At 42.1% G+C, this 19,550-nt stretch overlaps 1 protein-coding gene across 1 annotated transcript in view; it reads right to left on the minus strand.

The window, feature by feature from the left end:
• The window catches only part of C6H2orf42 (chromosome 6 C2orf42 homolog), a 143,050-nt gene that overhangs the window by 65,082 nt on the left and 58,418 nt on the right, over window positions 1–19,550 (minus strand). Inside the window, exon 6 of the mRNA XM_053717774.1 lies at window positions 4,718–4,825. Within this exon, the coding sequence (XP_053573749.1) occupies window positions 4,718–4,825 (108 nt within the window). The remainder of the gene's footprint in view (window positions 1–4,717; window positions 4,826–19,550) is intronic.

The following is a 19,550-nucleotide window of genomic DNA, read 5'->3' on the forward strand; positions in this document are numbered from 1 at the left end:
CGTAGCCGGGTGCGTACAAGCTGTCCTGGGAAACCTGCGCGGTTCTTTTTAATTGTACCGCAAGCTACTGTATCAAAGCAATACAGTAGCTTGAACAAAAGGACACTTGTATAAAAATTGTCTAAGTACAAGTGATACCCTTTGTTCATTAGGGGTAATATCAGGTCCCAGACAATCTTGCCAGTGGTTCCCATATGTTCTGGGCAACCTGGAGGGTCAAGGTGGCTATCCTTTCCCTCATACACCCGGAAGGCCTGAGTATACCCAGTCTCGCTGTCACAGAGCTTATACACCTTTACCCCATATCTGGAGCGTTTGGAAGGAATATACTGCTTGAATCCCAGCCTTCCCTTATACTTCATTAGGGATTCATCAACGCATATATTCCTTCCAGGTGTATAAGCCTCTGCAAACCTGGCAGAAAAGTGGGTTATCAGGGGGCGGATTTTATACAGCCTGTCAAATTGGGGATGCTCCCTAGGGGGGCACAGGCTGTTGTCGCTGAAGTGCATGAAATGCAGAATCATTTCATACCTCTTCCTCGACATAGTCTGGGAGAAAATGGGGGTAGAGCAGATGGGGCTAGTACTCCAGTAGGAGCGAATGGAGGGTTTCTTTATGATGCCCATCAGCATAGTCAATGCCCAGAATTTTTTGAATTCTGGCACATTGATGGGGGCCCATTGCTGCTTTGCCAAATATGTTCCAGGCTTTGCAGCACGGAACTGATGGGCATATAAATTAGTTTGGGCGACAATGTTCCCCAATATATCATCGCCCAGAAACACTTCCAGAAACTGCTGGGGGCTAAAACCTGCCACATCTATATTTATGCCAGCATTTGCTGTGAAGGGTGGGATATCTGGCCTCTGGAGATGAGGCGTTACCCACTCTTCAGCAGCAATGGCAGCAACACGCCTCCTTCTGGCAGGGGGGCTAGCAGGGGGGCTGGCAGGGGGGCTGGCAGGGGGGCTAGCAGCCACAGATACATCACTATCAGTTGAGACTGCATCTAGTGATGTATCTGAGCACATGGCAGGGTCAAAATTGGGGTCTGAGTCAGAAATAGAGGCATCTGACTCTGACGCAAGGATGGCATACGCCTCCTCAGCACTATATCTTTTCTGTGACATTTTTGTATCTGTCACAGAAAACAATTACTAAAAAAAATTAAATTAACTAAATTAATTAACTAAATTAACTAGCAAAAATGTACAGCTATGCTACTGCCAGTGATTTATAGCGATCACTGGCAAGCTAGAGGTTAATGGCTCTGAAAATTAAATTAAATTAACTAAATGTTTCTGAAAAGAGCCTTTGGGTTTTTAAAAAATTACAACAACAAAATTAACCCCTAAAAAAATGCACAGACAGCAAAAAAGTACAGCTATGCAACTGCCAGTGATTTATAGCGATCACTGGCAAGCTAGGGGTTAATGGCTCTGAAAATTAAATTAAATTAACTAAATTAATTAACTAAATTAACTAGCAAAAAAGTACAGCTATGCTACTGCCAGTGATTTATAGCGATCACTGGCAAGCTAGGGGTTAATGGCTCTGAAAATTAAATTAAATTAACTAAATGTTTCTGAAAAGAGCCTTTGGGTTTTTAAAAAATTACAACAAAATTAACCCCTAAAAAAATGCACAGACAGCAAAAAAAGTACAGCTATGCAACTGCCAGTGATTTATAGCGATCACTGGCAAGCTAGGGGTTAATGGCTCTGAAAATTAAATTAAATTAACTAAATGTTTCTGAAAAGAGCCTTTGGGTTTTTAAAAAATTACAACAACAAAATTAACCCCTAAAAAAATGCACAGACAGCAAAAAAGTACAGCTATGCAACTGCCAGTGATTTATAGCGATCACTGGCAAGCTAGGGGTTAATGGCTCTGAAAATTAAATTAAATTAACTAAATGTTTCTGAAAAGAGCCTTTGGGTTTTTAAAAAATTACAACAACAAAATTAACCCCTAAAAAAATGCACAGACAGCAAAATGCAGCAAAAAAAAAGTGCACCTATGCTACTGCCAGTGATATATAGTGATCACTGGCAAGCTAGGGGTTAATGGCTCTGAAAATTAAATTAAATTAACTAAATGTTTCTGAAAAGAGCCTTTGGGTTTTTAAAAAATTATAACAACAAAATTAACCCCTAAAAAAATGCACAGACAGCAAAATGCAGCAAAAAAAAGTGCACCTATGTTACTGCCAGTGATATATAGTGATCACTGGCAAGCTAGGGGTTAATGGCTCTGAAAAGAGCCTTTGGTTCTATATTTTTTAACAAATAAAAGAAATAAATCTCTCTCTCTGCTAAATACAGGTCTCTCTCTCTCTCCAACAAAATGGCAAGTGAGGAGAGGGAGGGAGATCCACACTGATCATAGTCAATATTTACAAATATTGACATGATCAGACAAATGGGGTATTTTATTATTATTTTTTTTTTTAGGGTGGGAGGCTCAGATTGGGTGACCCTAGCTTGCCCCTATGATGAGGCAGGCTAAGGACACCCCCAGAGGCCCCATGATGCACTGGGCATCGCCATCTTGGATGCCTAGTGAAGGGGGAGGGGGGGGGGCTATTTAGGGCTTTTTTTTTAATATACGTTTTTTTTTTTTTAAATTATTACTTTTATTTTATAACTAACTAAGTGCCTCGACCCACCGAGGCACTTAGCACACAATCAGAGCATCGGAAGCGTGTCCGATCGCTTCCGATGCTCTGAAACACTGCCAGGCTCCACGTGGAGCGAAACCGGAAGTGATCACTCGTGGGGGAGTGATCAATCCGGTCCCGGCACTCGGGAACAGTATTGCAGGATGCCTAGACCTCAAGGCAAGCCTGCAATACTGTTAGAGCAGCTGGAAGCGATTCCGATCGCTTCCAGTGCTCTGTTAAACCGACGACGTATGCCATACGTCCTCGGTCGTTAAGTGCTTTTTTTTTGAGGACGTATGGCATACGTCGTCGGTCGTTAAGGGGTTAACTCCTTTTTAAATCAAAATAACAGAAATCACCCTGATCAAACGTTTACATACCCTTAAATGTTTGGCTTTGTTACAGACACACAAGGTGACACACACAGGTTAAATAGCAATTAAAGGTTAATTTCTCACATCTGTTGCTTTTTAAATTGCAATTAGTTTGTAAGCTCTCACGTAGATGCACTGAGCAGGCTAGGTACTGAGCCATGGGGAGTAGAATAGAAATGTCAAAAGACATGCGTAACAAGGTAATGGAACTTTATAAAGATGGAAAATTATATAAAAAAATATCCAAAGCCGTGAAATGCCAGTCAGTACGGTTAAATCACTTATTAAAAAGTGGAAAATTTGTGGATCTCTTGATACCAAGCCAATTGTCAGGTAGACCAAGAAAGATATCAGCCACAATTGCCATAAGAATTGTTCGGCATACAAAGAAAAACCGATAGGTAACCTCTGAAAAAAGACGTGTGGTTGTTTCAAGGAGCACAATACGACGATACTTGAACAAAAATGAGCTGCATGGTCGAGTTGCCAGAAAGAATGCTTGATGTCTTGGGGGTGTGTGAGCTCTAAAGATACAGGGAATCTTGTGAAAATTGATGGCAAGATGAGTGCAGCATGTTATCAGAAAATACTGGAGACAATTTGAATTCTTCTGCACAAAAGCTGCGCATGGGACGCTTTAGGACTTTCCAGCATGAGAAACGTGGGATTCATGTAAGAAGACCAAAGACTTTGGATGACCTGGAGGCATTTTGCCAAGACGAATGGGCAGCTATACCACCTGCAAGAATTCAGGGCCTCATCATAGACAACTATTACAAAAGACTGCACAAAGTCATTGATGCTAAAGAGGGTAATATACAGTATTAAGAACTAAGGGTATACAGACTTTTGAACAAGGGTCATTTAAATTTTGTATTTGTTGACATGTTTTGTTTTATGACTGTGCCATTCTGTTATGATCTACAGTTGAATATGAATCCCATAATAAATACAAAAACATTTTTTTTGCATGCTCACTAATGTTTTCTTATGACTAAGGGAATTTGGCCTATGTGTTCACCCATATTTATACCCCTGTAAAACAGGAAGTTATGGTTGAACAATTTCTTGTTCCTATTCACCAAGATTTTTTTGGGATAAACCTGTGTGTTTGCAGTTGTTTGATATCCATGAGAGCAGAGTATTCTTTTTTGTATTTTTTTGAACAAAAGATCAAAAGGTTAAATAATAAAGACAATTTTTCACAGCCTTCTTTGCTAATATTTACCAAGGGTGCCAATAATAGTATAGGGCAATGTATATAGAAATATGTATTTATGAATAAATAGAACATATTCTGCTATGTGAAGAACATTGGAACGTGAAAAATTAATATTTTCATGTCGGGTTAGCACACTATCGGGTGATCGGGTTTACGCGTGAGTATGTTTTTTTTTCCACTTTCTATATTGAAGTCAATAGGGAAATACTTTAACGAGAATGGAATATTCAAGTTTTGGCTTCTTTTTATGATAGATAAGATAAACAACATTCAAAAATCTTTTCAAAAAGTACTGCAAAAAAACACAAATTGAGCTAACAAAATGATAGTTTAAATGCTTTTAAACCATTTATTTTGAATTGAGATTTTTTGCAATGCAGATGGATGCATATATTAAAAACAAACAATGTAATGTTGCTTTAAATACTTAGTAAAATAGTTACTAAGAATCCATACCTGTGGTACAGTTCGGAAGCCTCTTTCTTGTGTTCCCTAAAGAAATCCTCTGCTGAAGAGCATCAAAAAAGGACTGGGGTATATGGAATACCAACGGTTCTGGCTTCCCTGCAAACAGATATAAAAACAAACATGTATGCTTCCCTGAAAAATTCATTTATTTCATGGTGGTGAGAGTCAACAAGTCATTACTCCTGGAGTCTATACCTAAGCAGTAAAATCCATGAGATTACCATGAAATATGTAGGACAGCCAGTGAAGGCAGGTCCATTACTGATCAGGCACTACAGACAACAGAATTTTTCTGAGAAAAGCAGCCACAGAAGAAGCATATAGATCAAAATGATAAATTTCGAAAAAGTGGGCAAAGAAGACCAAGTAGCTACCTTGCAAATCTAATGGAAAGGAGTTGTTTGTTGAACCCCCACCACAGAGTAAGGTTCTAAAGAAGAGAAACTGTACAAATAACTGGTTTAATTCTGATCAGAGCCTGAAAAACAAAATTTATGCTTACCTTTTAAATTTCTTTCTTTCTTGACACGATGAGTCCACGGATCATCATTAATTACTGTTGGGAATATCACTCCTGCCCAGCAGGAGGCGGCAAAGAGCACCACAGCAGAGCTGTTAAATATCTCCTCCCTTCCCTCCCACCCCAGTCATTCGACTGAAGTAAAGGAGAGAAAGGAAGAGACAAAGGTGCAGAGGTGTCTGAAGTTTATAACATACTAACAACCTGTCTAAATAACAGGGCGGGTCGTGGACTCATCATGTCAAGAAAGAAAGATATTTATCAGGTAAGCATAAATATTGTTTTCTTTCTTATGACACAATGAGTCCACGGATCATCATTAATTACTGTTGGGAATCAATACCCAAGCTAGAGTACACAGATGATAAGGGAGGGCCAAGACAGGAAACCTAAACGGAAGGCACCACTGCTTGAAAAAAACCTTTCTCCCAAAAAAAGACCTCAGCCGAGGCAAAAGAGTCACATTTTTAGAAGTTTGAAAAAGAGAGAAGAGAGGACCAGGTTGCAGACTTGCAAATCTGTTCCATAAAAGGCTTCATTGTGAATGTAAAGAAGTAGCTGTAGCCTTCTGTCCTTAACGTTAAACAGAAGACTGCCGAAAAGCCTTAGTCGTCTGTACAAAGAATCATAATGCACGTACCACGTCCTGCAAAGAAGGATTAGGACACAAGGAAAGAACAATCTCTTAATTAATGTTCCGTTCCGAAACTACTTTAGGTATAAACCCTAATTTAGTATGTAAAAACCCACCTTATCCGGTGAAATAACAGAATTTATGTTTACCTGATAAATTTCTTTCTCCTATGGTGTATCCGGTCCACGGCTTCATCCTTACTTGTGGGATATTCTCAATCCCTACAGGAAGTGGAAAAGAGAGCACACAGCAGAGCTGTCCATATAGCTCCCCTCAGGCTCTGCCTCCCCAGTCATTCGAACGACGGTTAGGAGAAAAAGGAGAACCATAGGGTGCAGTGGTGACTGTAGTTTACAAAAAATAAATTTAAACCTGACCAAAATGCCAGGGCGGGCCGTGGACCGGATACACCGTAGGAGAAAGAAATTTATCAGGTAAACATAAATTCTGTTTTCTCCTACATTGGTGTATCCGGTCCATGGCTTCATCCTTACTTGTGGGAACCAATACCAAAGCTTTAGGACACGGATGAAGGGAGGGAACAAGTCAGGTAACCTAAACGGAAGGCACCACTGCTTGCAAAACCTTTCTCCCAAAAATAGCCTCCGAAGAAGCAAAAGTATCAAATTTGTAAAATTTGGCAAACGTATGCAGTGAAGACCAAGTCGCTGCCTTACAAATCTGTTCAACAGAAGCCTCATTCTTGAAAGCCCATGTGGAAGCCACAGCTCTAGTAGAGTGAGCTGTAATTCGTTCAGGAGGCTGCCTTCCAGCAGTCTCATAAGCCAACCGGATGATGCTTTTCAGCCACATCAAGATTGTGTAACAGACGTTCCTTGTTAGAAACTGGATTAGGACACAGAGAAGGAACAACTATTTCCTGGTTGATATTCTTATTGGAAACCACTTTTGGAAGAAAACCAGGTTTGGTAAGTAAAACGACCTTATCTGTATGAAACACCAGATAGGGTTAATTACGCTGCAAAGCAGACAATTCAGAAACTCTTCTAGCAGAAGAAATAGCTACTAAAAACAAAACTTTCCAAGATAGTAACTTAATATCTATGAAATGTAGAGGTTCAAACGGAACCCCTTGAAGAACTGAAATAACTAAATTTAGACTCCATGAAGGAGCCACAGGTCTGTAGACAGGCTTGATTCTGACTAAAGCCTGTACAAACGCCTGAATATCTGGTATGGCTGCCAGAAGCTTGTGTAACAAAACAGACAGAGCAGATATCTGTCCCTTTAAAGAACTATCTGACAGACCTTTCTCCAATCCTTCTTGGAGAAAAGATAGTATCTTTGGAATCCTAATCTTACTCCATGAGTAACCCTTGGATTCGCACTAGCAAAGATATTTCCGCCATATCTTATGGTAAATTTTCCTGGTGACAGGCTTTCTAGCCTGGATCAGAGTATCTATAACTGATTCCGAATACCCACGCTTAGCTAGAATCAAGCGTTCAATCTCCAAGCAGTCAGTTGCAGAGAAACTAGGTTTGGATGTTCGAATGGACCTTGAATTAGAAGGTCCTGCCTCAAAGGCAGCTTCCATGGTGGAACCAATGACATATTCACCAGGTCTGCATACCAAGTCCTGCGTGGCCACGCAGGAGCTATCAGAATTACCGAAGCCTTCTAATGTTTGATCCTGGCTACTAGCCGGGGGAGAAGGGGAAACGGTGGAAAGACATAAGCTAGATTGACCAAGGCGCTACTAAGGCATCTACCAATATCGCCTTGGGATCCCTGGACCTGGACCCGTAACGTGTAACTTTGGAGTTCTGACGTGACGCCATCAGATCCAGATCTGGAATGCCCCATAGCTGGGTCAGCTGAGCAAAAACCTCCGGGTGGAGTTCCCACTCCCCCGGATGGAAAGTCTGACGACTCAGATAATCCGCTTCCCAGTTGTCCACTCCTGGGATGTGAATTGCTGATAGATGGCAGGAGTGATCCTCTGCCCATTTGATGATCTTGGATACCTCCCTCATCGCCAGGGAACTCTTTGTTCCCCCCTGATGATTGATGTATGCTACAGTCGTCATGTTGTCCGACTGAAATCTGATGAATTTGGCCTCCGCTAGTTGAGGCCATGCCTGGAGCGCATTGAATATCGCTCTCAATTCCAAAATGTTTATCAGGAGAAGAGATTCTTCCCGAGACCATAGACCCTGAGCCTTCAGGGACTTCCAGACCGCGCCCCAGCCTAAGAGGCTGGCGTCGGTCGTGACAATGATCCACTCCGGTCTTCGGAAACTTATTCCCTGAGACAGGTGATCCTGAGACAACCACCAGAGGAGTGAGTCTCTGGTTTGCTGGTCCATCTGAATCTGGGGAGACAAATCTGCATAATCCCCATTCCATTGTTTGAGCATGCACAGTGTCATGAGGGCTTCCGTTCATCGCCGTGTCGCCGCGGCTCCCGGAACTCCTCTGTGTCTCTGACGTCATGTTGCTTAGCAACATGACGCTTTCTCTCACACCCCTCTGATGACGGTTACGCTCTGCCCTTTAAATCTCGGCGGGAGATCTGAATCTGGGCCCGTTTGTTGTTTCCCTGGATTGTGAGTACCTTATCAGTTTTGTTCTTCTGTGTGCCGACTTCTGCCTGCCTGACCAAGCCTCTTGCCTAATCCCTACTTGCTGATATTTGGACATTGACTTCTGCCTGCCTGACCTTGCCTGTAGCTATTACCCTTTTGCTGATACTTTGATGCCGACTTCTGCTTGCCTGACCCTGTCTTTTGCCAATACCTTTTGCTGATATTTGGATGCCGACTTCTGCCTGCCTGACCTTGCTTTGGCCTTTACCTTTAAACCTATTCTTTGTTATACACCTGCTTAAAAGGGACATTTACTTTTACAAGCTGCAAAAGAGAACTTTGCCTTTCTGTTTGTTATACACCTGCTTAAAAGGGACATTTACTTTTACAAGCTGCAAAAGAGAATTTTGCCTTTCTGTTTGTTATACACCTGCTTAAAAGGGACATTTACTTTTACAAGCTGCAAAAGAGAACTTTGCCTTTCTGTTTGTTATAAACCTGCTTAAAGGGACATTATTCTTTTACAAGCTGCAAAAGAGAACTTTTCCTTTGTTTTACAAGCCTGCTAAAGAGGACCTTTTTCAGAAGCTTCAAGTAAGAGCATTTCCTTTTTGTTCTTTGAACTATTTAAAGGGACGTTTTATCCTTTGTGGCTTTCCTGCATTCTGGAACAATATTCATTTTTGTTATCTTCTAATCTGCTTCCTGAGTGGGTCACGTCCTGGATATTTCTCAGTGTGCTAGCGTGTGCTTTCAATTCACGCTAGCAGTTGGGTTACATCCCGGATTGATTCCTGAGCGGCTGACATTACAAACGGGCCATAAATATGGACCCCACTGAATTATCTATGGCCGTGGCTCACCAGGGACAGCTCTTGGGTTCTCATGCCACTCACTTGCAGTCTCTGGACACTAAACTTGATCAAATTACTGCTCTATTACAAAATTTGGTTGCTACCGCACCTCCCAATCCTAATCCCAATCCAAATCCGATTGAGGCATTACCTCCTCCGATTCCTAACAATCAGTCTCAGGTACAACTAAGTCCCAGGATTCCTCTTCCGGATAAATATGATGGGAATCCTGAAGAATGTAGAGGCTTTTTGAATCAATGCCGTCTTCATTTCCGAAATAGCCCTACTCTCTTTGCTACTGCCTCTTCTAGAATCACGTTTCTTATTTCCTTAATGAAAGGAAAAGCCTTGGCTTGGGTGTCACCTTTGCTAGAAAAGAATGATCCTATACTGTTGGATGTTGATACATTTCTATCTACATTCTCAAACGTATTCGATAAACCTGGAAGGTCATCCGCTGCTGAAGCAACTCTCCTGGATTTACGTCAAGGAAATCAACCAGTCTCTCAATATGCAATTGAGTTCCGCACCCTTGCTTCTGAAACCACTTGGAATCAGGGAGCACTCAGAGCCGCTTTCCGTAAAGGACTTTCTGAGCGTCTCAAGGATGAATTGGTATATCGTGAACTTCCAGAGTCCTTAGAAGCCTTAATAAATCTCTGTATCAGTCTCGACGCCAGGTTTCGTGAACGCCAACAAGAAAAGGATAGAACACAGAGGACTTCCACTCGAACTCCTTTTCGTTTAGCTCCTCGTTTTTCTAATCCAGTCACTCCAGCCTCTCCTACTACTGATCAGGCTGAACCCATGGAAGTAGGAAGTATAAAATTAACTGAGACTGAACGCTTAAGAAGACGGACTCTTGGCTTATGTCTGTACTGTGGCCTTAAAGGACATTTATTAAGGGATTGTCCTACTAGGCCAGTAAAAGCCAGGGCTTAACTCTAGTCCAGGGAACTGAGTTAAGCCAAAATAGTGGTCATTCCCTATACAAGAAACTCTTTGTTCCAGTAACTCTTCTAATTGGACATAAGAAGATCTATACCCAAGCTCTAATTGATTCTGGTGCTGGAGGTGTGTTCATTGACTCTACATTTGTTTCTACTCATTCTATACCCTTACTAAAGAAGGAGTATTCCATTTCAGTCTCTACGGTCAGTGGAGATCCTTTGGGTTCTGGATACATTCAGTTTTCTACTCAACCCTTAATCCTCACCGTAGGAATACTTCATTCTGAGACAATTTGTTTCTATGTCATTCCCACTCCGCAATTTCCCATTATCTTGGGATTACCCTGGCTCCAGATTCACAATCCCATTTTTTCTTGGACTTTCGGTGAACTCACTTCCTGGGGATCTACCTGCCAGACTAAATGTCTTCAAAAGATTACTAAGTTACCACTCACTATTGCTCTCACAGTTGAAACTCCGGAATCCTTACCTATGCATTACCATGACTTTGTGGATGTCTTCTCCAAAAAAGAAGCGGAACGTCTTCCTCCTCATCGCCCTTTTGATTGTCCCATTGACCTCCTTCCTGGGGCTGCCTATCCTCGAGGCAAGACATATCCACTTTCTAAACCAGAAAACATGGCTCTGGAAGAATATATAAAAGACAATCTGGCTAGAGGATTTATTCGACCCTCCTCTTCCCCTGTAGGGGCTGGTTTCTTTTTTGTGGGAAAAAAGGATGGCGGATTAAGACCCTGTATTGATTATCGTGGATTGAATCAGATTACCATCAAGAACAGTTATCCTCTGCCCCTTATTCCTGAACTTTTTACTTATCTTCAGGGAGCCACCATTTTCACCAAACTCGACCTACGTGGTGCATACAACTTGATCCGTATACGCAAAGGAGATGAGTGGAAGACTGCCTTTAACACTCGATTTGGGCATTATGAATATTTGGTCATGCCCTTCGGGCTATGCAATGCTCCGGCGGTTTTCCAGCATTTTGTAAATGAGATCTTTCGTGATTTTTTGAATATTTTTGTTATCATATATCTGGACGACATCTTAATTTTTTCTCAGAACCACCAAGATCATGTGCACCACGTCAAGAAAGTACTTCAACGTCTAAGAGAATTCCATCTGTTTGCTAAACTGGAGAAATGTTCTTTCCATCAAAAATCCATACCCTTTCTGGGTTATGTAATATCGGCATCTGGATTCGAAATGGACCCTACTAAACTTTCTGCCATTTTGGATTGGCCTAGACCTGATTCTTTGAAGGCTTTACAACGTTTCCTAGGCTTCGCCAATTATTACAGAAAGTTCATCAAGAATTTTGCTACTATTACTTCTCCTCTTACTTCTCTCACAAGAAAAGGACAAAACTGTAAAGTATGGCCGTCTGAGGCTATAGAAGCTTTTGAATCTCTCAAAGAAGCTTTTTCCTCAGCTCCTATCCTTCGTCATCCAAATCCTGAGTTTCAATTTATTCTGGAGGTGGATGCTTCCTCTGTTGCTGCTGGAGCGGTTCTGTCTCAACGAATACCAGAGACTGGAAGGATTCATCCTGTTGCTTTTTTCTCTAAAAAATTCACTCCTTCCGAATTTAACTATGACGTAGGGAATAAAGAGTTGCTTGCCATCAAGATGGCATTGGATGAATGGAGACATTGGCTGGAAGGTACTTCTTTGCCATTTACTATACTTACTGATCATAAGAACCTTCTGTATCTCCAAACAGCCAAACGACTAAATTCCAGGCAAGCACGCTGGTCCTTATTCTTCTCTCGGTTTCATTATAATTTGTCTTACATACCTGGATCAAAAAATATTAAAGCAGACGCACTTTCCAGACAATTTCAAGATACCCCAGTTCCTGAGTCTGGTACCATTCTCCAACCTCATGAAGTCATTGCCCAGTTAACAACTGCTTGGTTACAAGAATTACAGTCCGCTCAAGAGCATCTTCCTTTGTCCTGTAAACCTCCCAATGGTTTACTCTTTGTTCCTGAACGCCTTCGTTCCAAGATTTTATTTTGGGCTCATGATAGTCCCCTTTCTGGACATCCTGGCATCAGTATTACCACTCGAAACCTCAAACAACATGTCTGGTGGCCTACACTCTCTCAAGATGTGAAGGATTACGTCTCAGTATGCACACAATGTGCCATGAACAAAACTCCACGCCAACTTCCTTCAGGATTACTCCAACCATTGCCTATACCTCACCAGCCTTGGACTCACGTATCCATGGACTTTATTACCGATCTTCCCTTGTCCACTGGGAACAATACTATCTGGGTGGTGGTCGACAGGTTCACTAAGACGGCTCATTTTGTACCCTTGCCAGGATTACCATCTGCCAAAAGACTCTCTGAACTTTTTATTCTACATATTGTAAGAATCCATGGATTTCCTCTAGATATTGTTTCAGATAGAGGGGTACAATTCGTTTCTCGATTTTGGAGGTCACTTTGTAAACATTTTGGTACTACTATATCTCTCTCTACTTCTCACCACCCACAATCGAATGGTCAGACTGAAAGAGTAAACCAGTGTCTTGAAACATATCTTAGACATTATGTGGATCATTATCATTCAAACTGGACTTCTTACCTTCCTTTGGCTGAATTGGCCCATAATGCCCGGTACAATTCCTCCCTTCAGACTTCTCCTTTTCATGCAGCTTACGGATATCAGCCTAGGACATTCCCTTTGCATACTTCCTCCACAGTGAATCCTGCTTCTGATCTTACAGCCCGAAGATTAACTCGACATTGGCAGAAGATACATCGTATTCTTTCTGTAACTTCTAGACGTTACAAGTTCTTTTCGGATCTTCGACGGAAAAAGGCTCCCAAATATCGCCCTGGTGATAAAGTTTGGATTTCCTCTCGATTTCTTCGCCTGAAACAACCTTCTAACAAATTGGGACCACGATATGTGGGTCCTTTCCGAATACTGGGTCAGGTATGTTCCACTGCTTATCGGGTAGCTTTACCCAAGTCTCTCAAAGTCCATCCGGTATTTCATGTTTCTCTTTTAAAACCTGTGATGTTTAACAGGTATTCTAAGCCTTTTTCTAAACCTCCACCGTTATTGGTGCATGGACATCCTGAGTTTGAGATCAGCCATATTCTAGATTCCAAATTGCGGGGCAAGAAATTGTATTATCTCATTCATTGGAAGGGTTATCCAGTCACGGAACGTTCTTGGGAACCTGCTCATCAAGTAAATGCTCCTATATTGGTCAAGTCCTTCCACAAGACTCATCCTGATAGACCTGGTCCTGTCCCCCGGAGGGGTCCTTGAGGAGGGGGTGCTGTCATGAGCGCTTCCGTTCATCGCCGTGTCGCCGCGGCTCCCGGAACTCCTCTGTGTCTCTGACGTCATGTTGCTTAGCAACATGACGCTTTCTCTCACACCCCTCTGATGACGGTTACGCTCTGCCCTTTAAATCTCGGCGGGAGATCTGAATCTGGGCCCGTTTGTTGTTTCCCTGGATTGTGAGTACCTTATCAGTTTTGTTCTTCTGTGTGCCGACTTCTGCCTGCCTGACCAAGCCTCTTGCCTAATCCCTACTTGCTGATATTTGGACATTGACTTCTGCCTGCCTGACCTTGCCTGTAGCTATTACCCTTTTGCTGATACTTTGATGCCGACTTCTGCTTGCCTGACCCTGTCTTTTGCCAATACCTTTTGCTGATATTTGGATGCCGACTTCTGCCTGCCTGACCTTGCTTTGGCCTTTACCTTTAAACCTATTCTTTGTTATACACCTGCTTAAAAGGGACATTTACTTTTACAAGCTGCAAAAGAGAACTTTGCCTTTCTGTTTGTTATACACCTGCTTAAAAGGGACATTTACTTTTACAAGCTGCAAAAGAGAATTTTGCCTTTCTGTTTGTTATACACCTGCTTAAAAGGGACATTTACTTTTACAAGCTGCAAAAGAGAACTTTGCCTTTCTGTTTGTTATAAACCTGCTTAAAGGGACATTATTCTTTTACAAGCTGCAAAAGAGAACTTTTCCTTTGTTTTACAAGCCTGCTAAAGAGGACCTTTTTCAGAAGCTTCAAGTAAGAGCATTTCCTTTTTGTTCTTTGAACTATTTAAAGGGACGTTTTATCCTTTGTGGCTTTCCTGCATTCTGGAACAATATTCATTTTTGTTATCTTCTAATCTGCTTCCTGAGTGGGTCACGTCCTGGATATTTCTCAGTGTGCTAGCGTGTGCTTTCAATTCACGCTAGCAGTTGGGTTACATCCCGGATTGATTCCTGAGCGGCTGACACACAGTTGCAATGGTCTTAAATGAATTCGAGCAAAAGGAACCACGTCCATTGCCGCAACCATTAGTCCTATTACCTCCATGCACTGAGCTATGGAGGGTTGAGGAATGGATTGAAGAACTCGACAAGTGTTCAAAAGTTTTAATTTCCTGACCTCTGTCAGAAAGATTTTCATTTCTACTGAGTCTATTATTGTTCCCAGGAAGGGAACCCTTGTGAACGGGGACAGAGAACTTTTTTCTATATTCACCTTCCACCCGTGAGACCGTAGAAAGGCTAGAACAATGTCCGTATGAGCCCTTGCTTTGTGAAAGGACGACGCCTGTATTAAAATGTCGTCTAGGTAAGGTGCTACTGCAATGCCCCTTGGCCTTAGCACCGCTAGAAGGGACCCTAGCACCTTTGTGAAAATTCTGGGAGCAGTGGCCAATCCGAAGGGAAGAGCCACGAACTGGTAATGCTTGTCCAGAAAGGCGAACCTCAGAAACTGATGGTGATCTTTGTAGATAGGAATATGCAGGTACGCATCCTTTAAGTCCACGGTAGTCATATATTGACCCTCCTGGATCATTGGTAAAATTGTCCGAATGGTTTCCATTTTGAATGATGGAACTCTGAGGAATTTGTTTAGGATCTTTATTTTTTATTTTTAATCATTTTTTATTGAGGAATCATAATATAAATTAATACAAATAATTCTGTGTAGGCTACACCTGCAAGTGTTACATTTTCAGATTTTCCAAGTCAAGAGATGGATAAACTCACAGGCACATGAAACTAAGAACAAAGATAAAACCTACACAGTAACATAACTTAGATACATTCAAATAGATTTTCCTTTTAGTTTAAAACATATGATAAATATCCTCATTTCTGCCCCTTCAACAAATAGACCTCTCTTGGGTCCTTGGATTATGTGAGAAACGATATAGGGGTTATATAATCATGGAGAAACAAACAAAAAAACAAACTACTATACAATCCAAATGCTATAATACAGGTATGTTAAAAACCAAAACAGGATCAGATGGCAGTGTTCTGAGATGTGCTAATAAATAAAAAGATTACCTGCAGTGTAAAGTAAGTTGTGATGCAGTAGGTATAGAGGTGATAATGTGAGTATGAGGATGGAAGGAGGCTAGTCTTGTCGCTCTGATTGCATTGTTGTATGACCAAATTAATCTGATATGAATATGCTGCCATCTAGTGGTCTGAGGATAAAATATATTTCACATTGAAAGCAAGCAATTTCTGTTATGTTACGATGTGCACTGGCTCTGTCTGCTCAGGGTATGTTAAAAACAAGTTAATGTACCAAGCTGATCAGGATCTCAAGCTAATATTGCTATACATCAAATAAAGCTTACAAACTCGATGTTCATAACACAACAGATAAACAAGGTTAAACTAGGAACAGTGTGGAACTATTAAAGCTTCTCGTAATTTAACATAAACATCCCAAACCTAACAACATATTTTGAATACTTTGCCACAAAATCATTCTGACAGGCAGCTGCCATAAGCAGCAACTGTGCTGGATGATGGGAGCACTTTACCTCCAGTTAACCCCCTGTGTCCAGCTGGCCATAGTAGGCGATAGAGGTATGAGTTTTTATGCAGTGACTACCAAGCCAGTTCAACTTGATCAGAGAGATAAAGTTCCCAATAGTGTTTCGTGTGGCTATTAGAGCTAAAGGACCTGTTAAACTGGACAATGTCTCTGGTGCTCTAAGCCTGCTACCGAGTATCTTAGAAGAGTGAGCCCACATGTAGCCGTGATCTTTTAAGGTTGGTGCTGTGTCTCTTACTTTGTGATGAGTTCCATATAATGGTCCAGTCTTGGGTGCTATCTCTGAAATCCCCACTTTAGTGAAACCTGACCCGGTATCTACTTTATGCTGAGACCACGCTGCTGTGCCCTTCTCTGCTGCTATTTGTGCTGCGACACTAGTGATCTGGCTTTGAGGTTCCTGGGGATCTGTAATCATCAGGGGTAGTTCCACTTGACAAAACTCCTCTTTGTGCTGCTCTTTATAATTCTTGCTTGGTGTGTAGGTCTGCTGGTGTGTGAGCTGTGTTTTACCCCTATGTGCTGCGAGAAGTGTGTCTGCCTTCTGTGCTTGTACCGCTCCGTACAGCTCCTGTGTAGTAGGAGAGGGGTCAGTTATAATTGAGCCTGTCTGGATTTGTCCCGGTAAATGAACAGTAGTGGGTATCTTACTCTCCTGCTCTACCTCCAAGCGCTGCATTAAATATTCATATGGAGCTCCATCTATCAGCTTTAACATGCGTGCAGTTAATCTTGCCATAAGTTCCTCGTGGTTTAGCTGGCTGTGTTCCTCCGCCATGCTGGACATCCTCTGCTTGTTGCAAATATTTTATAAACAAGTTTTAACTTTTTCCCCGCTGTTAATCAGGTTCAGCCCTCTGATCCGTTAGAGCTGTTTGATGATGATGGGTCGTAGAGACTCAGTAAGTCAGGTTACTCTGACAGCACTGATCACCCGGCTCTACCCGGGGGGGAGGTGATTGCCTAGGAAAAGTAGGCCGCCGCCATAGGCCCTTGAACTCCGATCTGGACCTCCAGTGTCATGAAAACAGCTAAAAATAGGAAAGTATAGTGCCACAATAGCCAGTACTGTGGGGTGTTTAGATGATATGTTCTATTCTTGCTGTTTAAAGATAATAACCGGCGGATTATTAAAGATTCCTCTGGAGCCCACAGAAAATGTGTCCTATCCAGAACACAGCTCGGACACGCCCCCCCTTGTTTAGGATCTTTAAATCCAGAATTGGCCTGAAAGTTCCTTCCTTTTTGGGAACTACAAACAGGTTTGAGTAAAATCCCAGTCCTTGTTCTGCTGTTGGAACTGTGTTTATCACTCCCATTTTTAAAAGGTCTTCTACGCAATGTAAGAATGCCTGTCTCTTTATCTGGTCTAAAGATAAGCAAGACATGTGGAACCTTCCCCTTGGAGGAAGGTCCTTGAATTCTAGAAGATACCCCTGAGAGACAATTTCTAGTGCCCAGGGGTCCGGAACATCTCTTGCCCAGGCCTGAGCAAAGAGAGAAAGTCTGCCCCCTACTAGATCCGGTCCCAGATCGGGGGCTACCCCTTCATGCTGTCTTGGTAGCAGCAGCAGGCTTTTTGGCCTGTTTACCCTTGTTCCAGCCTTGCAATGGTTTCCATGCTGGTTTGGGCTGGGGTGCGTTACCCTCTTGCCTAGTGGCTGTAGAGGTAGAAGCCGGTCCGTTCCTGAAATTGCGAAAGGAACGAAAATTAGACTTATTTTTAGCTTTGAAAGGTCTATCCTGTGGAAGGGCATGGCCCTTTCCCCCAGTGATATCTGAAATAATTTCTTTCAACTCTGGTCCGAATAAGGTCTTACCCTTGAAAGGAATATTAAGCAATTTTGTTTTGGACGACACATCCGCCGACCACGATTTTAGCCAAAGCGCCCTACGCGCCACTATTGCAAAACCAAAATTTTTTTGCCGCTAATTTAGCTAACTGAAAAGCGGCATCTGTAATGAAAGAATTAGCCAACTTCAGGGCGTGAATTCTATCCATGACTTCATCATAAGAAGTCTCCTTCTGGAGCGAGTTTTCTAATTCCTCAAACCAAAAAGCAGCTGCAGTGGTTACAGGAATAATGCAAGAAATTGGTTGAAGAAGAAAACCTTGTTGAACAAAAATTTTCTTAAGTAAACCTAATTTTTTATCCATAGGATCTTTGAAAGCGCAACTGTCTTCTATTGGTATAGTTGTGCGCTTAGCTAGCGTTGAAACTGCCCCCTCTACCTTAGGGACCGTCTGCCACGCGTCCCTTCTGGGGTCAACAATGGGGAACATTTTCTTAAATATAGGAGGGGGAATAAAAGGTACACCTGGCTTCTCCCACTCCTTATTCACTATATCCGCCACCCTCTTAGGTATCGGAAACGCATCAGTGTGTACTGGGACCTCTAAGAATTTATCCATTTTACACAATTTTTCTGGGACCACCAAAGGGTCACAATCATCAAGAGTAGCTAGGACCTCCTTAAGTAGAGCGCGGAGGTGTTCAAGCTTAAATTTAAATGCTATGGTATCAGGCTCTGCCTGCTGAGAAACTTTTCCTGTGTCAGAAATTTCTCCCTCAGACAGGCCCTCCCTCACCGCCAAGTCAGATTGATGTGAGGGCACTACAGATAAATTATCCTCTGCGTCTGCTTGCTCATTTTCTGTATTTAAAACTGAGCAATCACGCTTCCTAGGAAAAGCTGGCAGTTTGGATAAAAATGCTGCGAGAGAATTATCCATTACTGCTGCTAACTGTTGCATAGTAACAGCAATTGGCGCGCTAGATGTACTGGGCATCGCTTGCGCGGGCATAGCTGGTGTTGACACAGAAGGAGAGGATAGTGAGCTATCCTCACTACCTTCAGCTAAAGAATCATCTTGGGCTATATCTTTAAGCGTGATTGTACGGTCCTTAAGCTGTTTGGACGCTATGGCACACTTCACACATAAATTTAATGGGGGAACTACCTTGGCCTTTGAACATACAGAACATAGGTTATCTGAAGGGTCAGACATGTTCGACAGACTTAAACAGATCTTCAATGCAATAAAAATTATTTTTGACAAAAACGTTACTGTGTCTTTAAATAATAAGTGCACACTTCAAATAAACAAACGATTTTAATGAAATTTTCACCACAGTGTCTTAATGCTTTTAAATGATTGCACACAAATGTTCAGACCAATTAACCCCTTAATGCCCAAACCGGAGCTAATAACAGCAATTAACCTGTTAAAAACACTACAGTACTATGCCACAGCTTCCACTGTGAAGAAAAATGGCTTACCTATCCCAGAGGGGATTGCTGACAGTCTTCTAGCATTACTAGGTCTTGTTAGAAAAATGACTGATCATACCTGAAGCAGTTAAGCCTGCAAACTGTTCCCCCCAACTGAAGTTCTCTGGTTTCAACAGTCCTGCGTGGGAACAGCAATGGATTTTAGTTACTGGTGCT

Source organism: Bombina bombina, chromosome 6, assembly GCF_027579735.1.
Source record: "Bombina bombina isolate aBomBom1 chromosome 6, aBomBom1.pri, whole genome shotgun sequence".
Classification (NCBI taxonomy): Eukaryota; Metazoa; Chordata; class Amphibia; order Anura; family Bombinatoridae; genus Bombina; species Bombina bombina.